The sequence below is a fragment of the Empidonax traillii genome, unplaced genomic scaffold (assembly GCF_003031625.1).
Source record: "Empidonax traillii isolate 1590-97213 ecotype Southwest subspecies unplaced genomic scaffold, ASM303162v1 scaffold1355:size217225, whole genome shotgun sequence".
NCBI classification, from domain to species: Eukaryota; Metazoa; Chordata; class Aves; order Passeriformes; family Tyrannidae; genus Empidonax; species Empidonax traillii.
The window spans coordinates 152,431-162,277 of record NW_020956548.1 but is presented as its reverse complement, the minus strand read 5'-3'; the positions used below and the strand labels follow the sequence as shown (position 1 = coordinate 162,277).

General features: G+C 41.2%; 1 protein-coding gene across 1 annotated transcript in view; it reads right to left on the bottom strand.

Moving 5' to 3' along the window:
- Nucleotides 1–8,157, bottom strand: part of VWF (von Willebrand factor) — a gene marked incomplete at its 3' end in the record, with an annotated part of 63,101 nt that extends 54,944 nt beyond the window's left edge. Inside the window, exons 1-5 of the mRNA XM_027906770.1 lie at nt 8,040–8,157; nt 6,748–6,802; nt 6,029–6,187; nt 5,124–5,226; nt 4,813–5,021 (exon numbers count right to left, since the gene is read on the bottom strand). Of these exons, the coding sequence (XP_027762571.1) occupies nt 4,813–5,021; nt 5,124–5,226; nt 6,029–6,187; nt 6,748–6,802; nt 8,040–8,066 (553 nt within the window). The remainder of the gene's footprint in view (nt 1–4,812; nt 5,022–5,123; nt 5,227–6,028; nt 6,188–6,747; nt 6,803–8,039) is intronic.
- Nucleotides 8,158–9,847: the final 1,690 nt, after the last annotated feature.

Here is a 9,847-nt window from a genome sequence, read left to right as displayed (position 1 = left end):
AACAGCAGTGCTGGAAGAACTGGTGCCTGGTTTGGACCAGGGTACACAGATACCAGCATGCAAACTGGCTGCTCAAAAGCCAAGACCCCCAGGGCAACCAGGTGGTGTGCTGGTATCTCCTTTTAGGATTCAAGATGGGTTCAGATAGGTGATGCTCACTCTTGACAGCAAAATCTGCTTCCACAGTGATATCTGAGTCTCAGAGCCACCAGTTCCTTTTGCAATCTGGAGCTGGGGTGCTGCTTGTTTACTTTGGGACCCACGGCCAGGCAAGGCAAAGCATTAACAACAACAACCACCCTGTGCTCCAGGCACCGAGTGGGAAGCAGCAACCCTGACCTCCTCCAGATTTTCCATCCGGCCATAGGCCCATCAGATAACTCGCTCCCAGGGTCTGTTAACTCATCTGTAAAATATATGCAAGAATTTGCTCAAGACACTACAGTCCTGTAAGTTTTAATTGGTAAATAGGGTCTTAGTCCATAAAAAAAAACAACTTTCACAATGTTGGTTATTTACCAAGCACTGAGGGAGGTTTTGTTTGTTAGGGTAGGGGGTTTTTGTTTGGTGGGATTTGGGTGTTTTGGGGGGTTTTGTTTGTTTGTTCTGTTTTTGTTGTTTGGTTTTTTTTAACACAGTTTTACATGGTTTAGTACATAGTTCCAGATGAGGAAAACTATTGGCAAGGTTGACCAAAAACTGACCTATAGTTTGCACCAAATTAACGACATGGAATAGTTAAGTCAGGGGTTATAAAGCTTTTCCTGCCCTCTCCAGATCAATGAACATAAAATTAATACTGAACATGAGAGGGGGGAAAAGCCATCCCCCAAACTCTACAGCCTGCTGATGAAGGCACTTTCCTCACAACAGAAATGTCTGACCTCTCAATTCCAGACCCAGAATAAAGACCAGTGGGATATGAATGCAGGTTTTTGGCATCTCAGCTCAAGTTCCTATTACAAAGACAGGTGCAACAGAAGTCATCTCCACCTGTTCCATTTGTAAGTGACAGCTTCATTCCCTTTGCTCCCAAATGAAAACTCAGGAAAGAAAATTAGATTACACTTCAGAATGACCAAAACTTTAATTTACTTTCCTAGGAAAAAAAAAAAACAAACAACACAATAAAATATTTATTAGCTGCACTGCTATCACTGTGAGTTTGGAACATGTTTTAAAAGCTTCTGATGCCAGGTACCACACATAGAGGAGATGAATCTTCAGTCATGTGCATCTATACTACTTCTGGAATTAAATCATTACCTGAAATATCAGGTTTTTCCTTGCAGATGCTGTCCGCTTCTACTTGTTTAACCTATACTCCCACTCCTGTGAACAGACATATCCATCATATATTCTGTATTTCAGCAGCTTAAAGGCTGGGATATGTTGCTGACACCTGCAGCAGGCTCAGAATATCAAGACTTTATCCAAAATTCTCCAGGGGTATTGTTTTATCATCAATGTCTTTGTAATTTGGAGACAGATTCCCAGAAACATGCCTCCTGCCAGAGCATGAGGAAAGCATAAGGGGATGCTGGATTAATTTAGGTTGGGACATTTTTTTAATGCCATTATGCTGAGACTGTATAACATGGACAAATAAGAAAATAACAGATTAATCTCCCAGTGTTGGACTTGAATGATCTCTTCAGCACAAATAGACTTCATTGATGACCTGGACATCCAAGCACACATCACAGCCATATCACAAACCTCTGGGCTGCCTGATTCCTTTGTACAATGAACATTAGCTCTCCCAGCTCCTTGTGTGGCAACAACCAACCAACCAAAAACCCCTACAAAGCTTCTGAGACCTTTCTTTTTACATTTTAATAATGTGTGAGAACAAACCCTCAAGGGACTTGTTTTTGCTGCCACATCCAATAAACAAACAAACACGTAATCCACCTTTGTTTGTAAGTCTAGACAGGACATGAGCACTTCTCCACAGGATGAACCATGTCGATGGGTAGACGACAAAGCATGAGTATAAATAGAACATGAGTAGAAATATATCAAGAGGGGGGAAAAAAAAAAGGCAATTGCACACTGTTCACTAAGTTTTAAACACCCTTCTCTTTGGGACTCCTCTCTTTATTTACTTTAAGTGGTACTATCCAGTCATACAGCAGGTGCTTTGCCTCTCATTTTACCACCACCCTAAAAACAATCCAAATACCAACAATTAATGAAGTCCTATATCACTCTCTTAGGGGCAGAGCAAACTAACTCTGTGTTATTAAATCACAACAGTTTCTTTCCCTAAAATATGGAGAGAACATATTTTCATTTGTTTTCAACATAAACATTGCCTTTTTTTTTTTTTTTTTTTTTTGAAACCATGACAAAACATGGGATGAAAGACAACTTTTGTGGGTTGGATTCTACCCTTAACAACTCTGACTTCTGCACAAATTCAGAATCTGGTCCTCTGGTGTTACAAAGAAGCCCTAGAAATCGATCATCACATCATGTGAGTTTCCTCCTATGCAGACAGACACAGAGATGATAGAGAAGAACCATCTGAGCTACAGCTTGTGAGAGACAGAAGAAAACAACATTTTGGCTGCAGACCTTTCCATCGCAGTGGTTCTTACAGGCCAGGACTGTCAGTAACCAGACAGGTACCATTTCAGTGTAAATTAACACAGCTCGAAGGCCAGGACAGCCTGAGGTGCCTGCCCAGCCTTCAAAACACCAGGAGGAAGGTTTCACACACCTCAGATCTTAATGCATTTTTTTTATCAAATCCACCCCAGAAAGCTATCTAATAATGGATTAAAACTGAGGCCCCAATCTGATAAATTCCAGATTTTAACAGGGAGCAATGGGCACACCAACAGGACAGTTCAGTCTGCTGGTAACCTTAAGGTAACCCTTCAGTGCCCATTGGATCACCAAGTCATCACACCAAGCTCACATCCTGGGCAGGCTGGCCTTTGTGAGCTCTAATGAGGCTGAAAGGAGAGCAAATAAAAGCCGCAGTGAAAAGAGAAGGGTAAACTTCTTCATAGGCTACCAGTAGGCTGCCTGCTCTTTTCATTTAAAGGGTGTTACCTCTCCCAGCTGCTTGTGCTGTCCCTTACCTGGAAGTTAGCTTCAATAATTGTGGGTTTGTTTGTTTGTTTTTTTTTTTTTAAAGAAGTGATCTGAATTATTCAAAAACTGATTTTACTTGGAGCAAGTTAAGAATCCCTGCAATGAACCAGCAGAGCTGCCACAGAGACAAACAAACAAACAGAGAGTGGGTGGAGTGACATCCCTCATTGATAGAACAAATTCAAACATAACTCATCCTAATTCCTTCTAAATTAGTTTAAATGAAAGCTCTGTTGTATCAGAGTGAAAAACTGGCAGAACTGCTGACACACAAATGTGTTTTTCAGGCTAAAAATCAGAGAAACGTAAATCCACACAGGATACTGGACGAGGAAAGCCCTGACTTCTACAAGAGAACATAAGTTCTCTGTCACCTCCTCTATTATTTCTCAGCTCCTCTAAGCAGTGACCTTGTCATGGACTTCATTACACTCAGAAATCTGTGGCTGTGAAAGGACTGCCTTTTTTTTTTTTTTTTTTTTTAAGAGGGAGGATACAGCCTCCAGCAAGTAAAACAAATACAGCATCAAACACATTTAAACACGAGCAGCAGAGGGGCTTCTCCTACATTTGACCAGGCAATACAGTCTCCTTTTCTGCTCCTGCTTTTTATAAAAGCCTTACTACTATTTACTGTCTTGAGCAAAGCACGTAAACTTCATTTTCTCAATTCACTCAGACATTAAGGTATCCAAGCCCTGCCAAGCAATTCTGTGACCCGAGTTTGTTTCTTATTATTTCCACTGCTGAAGGACAGATTAATCATTTTAACACACTATGAGATATGGGGTTTTTCTGTACACTGAAGCTATGCTTATGTATCCCAAGCATCAGTAAGACATCTCTGGAGCACTGGCAGGCTCCTTTTCAAGTTGCTTTTTCTCCCTTTCTACTTCCTGAATCATTTATTTTTACTACATGTGAAGCGTTACATTGTCATTCTGAGTTACTCATGTATTAATCAACTTTCAACCTCTCCTTTTTGGGTAAGTGCTCAGAACTAAAAGACACTGAAATGCCACAAATAAAAATCAGTCACAGGACTTCCAAGTCATGTTCAGGGCTTTTAAAGAACTCTTTTTAGTCTTCACCCACGCAGGCTTCACATAAAAGTGTGAAGCAAAAGCAAAAGTCACTTCTCCCTAGGAATTGGTGTGATATCAGGTGCAGCTCCAAACCAACAGCCCTTATAGACAGGGAAATGTCATTAAAAGGTAACCAGCTCGTAGAACAGCCCATGCCAAACCCAAGTACAGACCTGCCAGCAGGGATTTAATCTCCTGCTGTTGCAACACTACCTATTCTTACTCCCACTTGTCTAACTCATGAAAAATTAGAGGCTGAATCAATGTGAATGTCTTTCTTACATCTATTTTACTGGGTCTTCTTCTGGTCAGCCTCTCCACATCCTACACTGTGCATGGATTAACCTGGAGCTTTATCTCTGTATTTTAAAGTTTCGAGGTTTCTAAATGTGCCAAGTTCAGATGTCTGGGCTTTACACGCAGGAATGAGATGTGACAGCAATTTCCTCTCAGGAGAAAGGGAGATGAAAGGACTTGGACAGCCTTTCAGCACACCAAGATGAGGCACCTGACAGGTTCTGCAGAAGCATTTTGCTGGATCAGCGAAATCTTTGTTGAATCACCCATCAGGAAGATGGTGCAGAGCACACATTGAAATGCAATCAGTTAGTCCTGGTCTTACCTTCCTGAGTTCTGAAGTCATCTTCGAGGAATTTATTAAAATTGCCACACAACCCACAGGTCTTATTATAGTGCCTTTCTTGAAGGAGTATCTGGATGTTGCCGCTGATATCCATCTTCACCACAAAGCCATGCTCATCACTGGATATTTTGTGATAACCTGCCTCCTTCTCTATAAATATACCATTGGAGGCAAAAGGTATGGAAACCCTGGGAAAGAAAAATGGGAGATTCTCAGAATATGACACACACACACACACACAAAAAGAAAATCAGGTTGTTTTCTGCTGGAAAACCAGTTCCCACAGGTACCTTTTGTCTTCCTGCATCACGGCTCCATCAAAGGAGAAGCGAAGATTGAAATATTCCCCGAGGTACAGAGAGAAGCCAGTTTTCTCCCCATTCTGGTAATCACCTGAAGAGATGAGAGGCAACCAAATACTGTTAGTTCTGGGAGTCATATTGCAGGGTTGGGAGCATATCTTCTAACACACAAAGAATTTTTACCAGGCTGTTCAAATTGAGGAAGAAAACTATTTAAGTTGGTATACGGTTTCTTTTCAGAGTGATAGGATCAGTTTACTTCAATTTACTTGCAGTAAAAATAAAATAAAAATAATAAAAAAAAAAAACCTCATGTGAAACACTTAAAACCATGTTAAACTATGACCAATACAGAACAGTCATCGGTGAATATAAAAACATCTACCAAAGCAGATTGGTATGAAAGTAAAATATGCTTTTGGTACACATATCATCAACTCTGCATAGGCTCATGCTAATTCCAAGGTCTTCTGTCCTGCAGGATGGGATTTTTCTTACTGGGGTGATTTAGCATCCAGATAAAATTATTTCTACAGGGTTGGATTGCTCCTATTCACATATTTGGCTTTGACAACCACATTCCCCTGGAAAATTCAAAATTAAAAAAGGTCTTGCTTTCCCTCTTTAGAAGAGCCAGTAAGAAAACCTCTGTTTCTTAGCAGCTCATTCATGTGTGAGCTACATTGCCAAGGGATAACAGAGGCCTCAAAAGTAATCCTGCTTTCTAAAACAAGCCCCAAAAAACCAACACAACCCACCAAAAAAAAAAACAAACAAAACAAAAACAAAAACAACCCCTCAGCCAAGATCCTTTCCATGCAGTGGTCCACCCTGTCTGACAAAGGGCAAATACTTGGGCTTTTTTTCAGTGATGGAAACCAGTTCAGACTCACCTAAGAGCATGAAGGAGTGCTTGTGACAGTCCCCAGCGAGGAGGTAGGTGCAGTCCCCAGCAAAATTGTAGAAAGAACCATCAAAAGTTTTGATGTGATCATTCCCAAAAAGGCTGCAACGGGAAGCTGATGGCTCCTGAGGCAAAGAGCCTGATAATCCTGGATATCAAAACACAGCATGACATGCGATTTCAAACCATCATCTTGTATAGGTCAGGAATTTATCTGCTGGAATTTATCCCCGCTGATCATCTCATGTCCTAATAGCTTCTAGGCAGACTGTATGCCTGGCATGGCAGTCCGCGGAATCAAGAACAGATTTTTTTTTTTATTACATACATTTGTGAAATGGCCTTTTTTGCTTTACTTCTAGTGACCCAAACCTTGCCATTTCAGCCCTGATCCTCTGAGGAATGTCATTTGTTTGTGCCTGTCTGCAATCCCAATAAATTCTACTGGGGCACTAGCAAAGCCCCACAGTTTGTTCAGCCAAACATCACTGACTTCAGGGAATTTTTGGGACTCAACACCGTGCTTGTTTCAAGGCAAAGAGACAAAAGCAATATTTTTATCAGTGTCTCCAGAACGATGAGAATAATCCCTGAGCCCATATTGCAGGATTAAATGGGCAAAAAGGGGGAACAGGGGCAATACCTCACAGAAGAAACTGAAAATAAATTATAGTCCCTAGACAGCAAAAAATAAGCGTGTTTTCCTACCTGTGACTACAGTGGCCAGCAGTAGGCTTGTTTGCAGCACTGCCAAGAGGAGCATCTGTCAAAAATCCAAGAGAGTTCAGAAAATTCTTAGTTTAGGATGCACAGTCTGTTTCGTGACTCGTCACCACCTTCTATCCTCTCTTTATACAGTTATTTTCAAGGTTCTACAACATTTCAGGAAGCAACAATCCATATAGACAGTAATTCAGATACCCAGCCATCCTGCTTTAACTGGGTTATCTGGGAGGATAATTATTCTCTGTTCCCATTTTCACCTCTCATTGCAGGAAAACAGGGGCTACTCCACAGGAATTGCAACCCAAAATTCACATGTACTCCAGTTTACCTCAGTTCACACATGGCACACACAAAGCCCTTCAGAGTGAAAACTTCCATTCACCAAAATCAGTTCTAGCACTGCCTCCTGCTTTCTACAACCGAAACATCACCCTTTGTTCTCTACACGTCTGTAAGCGACCTTCTGTACAACCAGGCCTTTAAAAATTAATAATAATAATACTAATAATGAAAGGATAGGGGTGTCATGCAGATGGTGAAGTACATGTGTTCTGTGGTAAGACACAGGCACTGAATTAATTAACAGTTCAGGATGGAAGCTGGAGGGAGCTCCACCTAAAGGAGGTAATTTCAGTGATAATATAAGAAACTAAAGAGGTTTAAATATACCATACTTAATATATTAATGCCAGGAGACCAGACACCCCTTTTCATAAGAGTCCTCCAATTAAAGACTGGAATGACTTTTGCAAAGACAAATTCTGATTTCAGGTTACAGACACACTTCTTACTGATGTTAGTTATGGAGGCCCCATTCACAGCCACATAAATAAATGCAGAGTTTGCCTCATTTACAAGAGATAGGAAAAGAAAGATCTATTATAAAACTCAGCCTAGCACAATGCTGCTAATCCCCCACTGATATGAGGCTGCCAGACAGCCAAGAGGAGGCAACTGCATGGGAATGGTGGGGAAAACAACAGGCATTACCCCAGATTACACACTTGCTAGTGTATTTTTAGTGCATGCACGGTGTCATTGTGACTGAATCAAATATTGCTTCAGCTTTACAATGCTGGCAAGGAAAAAAAGACAGGGTATAAACCCCTTCCCTTCAGTCCCCCTCCACCTCCCACTCTACTCTGAGCTGCAGATGAAGTTTCCCCCCAGTTCTCGTGGAGCAGGTGCCACTAACAAATCAGAACAGACCCCAGGAATATCCAGCATATAACCCTCCATAAATTAATCCCTGGCTTAATGAGAAATGAAAGTACCTTCTGTGCGAGATTTCTCTTGCACATGAGCAAGAAACTCCTGCGGTTTCCACCTCTAGCCTCCTACAACACCATTGTTCCCCTGTTGCTTCAGAAGTCGAGACTGGAATGGCTTTGGTCTGAAATTTCTTGTTTTTGTCCAAGCCAGGAACTCTTGTCCATTTTAAAGGAAAGATAAAAACAGGACGTCACATCCGCCTGACCCTCAAGACAATAGATTAAATTGCTATCGTGGAAATCAGCAGCCTTGATTGCCAGAAGGGTACAATGAGGGGAAGCAGTTTTGAAAACTTACATGACAGATAAGTCTTTGAAATCCATTTTGCATGTGTACGTGTGACAACTCTCACTGGCTGGGCCAATAGGCAGCATATTTATGTGACAGACTATTGTTAAAGAGCAACAGTGAGATGCTCCATACCTCAAAGACCACAGAACCAGGTAGTATTTTTTTTTCCTACAAACAACTGCCATAAAAAAGAAAGAAAGAAAGAAAAAATCAGAGCTAGTAATGCCCTGGGTTTATTCTCTAGGTACAAACCTTTTAATCCTGCCACATTCCATCAGATCAATATACTTGGCCCTTGAATTGTTTATAAACATCCCCTCTGGAAAAACCTCTCCTTGTGGTAACAAGCTAATCCTGCACTTACTTTTTTTGCAGGGTGGGCACAAGTTTTATGGGCACATGTGCAGCACTGAGAAAAAAAAAAAAAAACCACTTTACTTGACATGTACAAGATAGAGGGACAAGTCCCTTGAAAAATCCCTTAAAAACAGAAGCATTGCTGGTTCTGGTCTGTAGAGATCTCTCTATTGTTACTATAAACAGCAGCCAATTATTGAACAACACTGGGCTGTTTAGCCTGTAAGGGGGATGGACGGCCCAGGTCTTCTTTATTAGATTTTGTGCCACTGCCTTCCCACCCTGACAAGCTGAAGGCCAAGCAGGGGAGAAAGCAAAAGCAAACAACCAACCAACAACAACAACAACAAAAAAAGTTTAGGGATGCTTGGGGAGATCTGAAATGCTATTTTCCAAATAGTACACCTGAGACACAGGAAAAAAAATATATAAACAACTATGCACTGTCATCAAAGAACATCTATAGTCCATTCTTGGAATAGAGTAGGAAGGACTTCTGAGAAAAATTATGACTAATACTGGTTTTCATTGCTTTGTTCAAATATTGGTTTGCATGCAACAAGTTCATGAGAGAACACACGTTTGTCATGGAATTTGTAACACAAACAAATACAGAAGTGCCTGGATTATGAAACCTGCAATGCTGAGTGTAGGAACAGTGATGAAACACAAAGGGCCAACAACACACAGGAAACATGAAACATGAACAACACCAAAACCAGCCAAAATACACCCTGAGGATCCCAGCCTGATCCTGGCCCTGCTATAAGGATGCAGAGTTGAGGTATTTGTACTTAATTTCTGCAGGTAGTGGCATTAATTGATTTTTATGAGGTCTGAAAAAAGTGTTCTTGGCATCTTGAGAAAAGTGAAACCCCCAATGCACACAAAAACCAAAGGAAGGATGGGAATGTGGGAAAGGACAGAAAAACAAGAGGTAAAGTCACGATTAGAGGTAGGAAGCAACTTCCCTGAAAGGGGAAGAAACTCCTAATCTTAGAAAAACCATTGAAAGAACACACGAGGAGCACCTGTCACATCCCAAATGACAAAGAGATGGCAATGAGTGCTCATCACTTCTCCCAGTGTAAAGGCTGGGAGCCTTTAAAGCACATTAATGGGAGGTCTCAGCACAGGTCATGATGTCAAAAAAAGCCAGAGA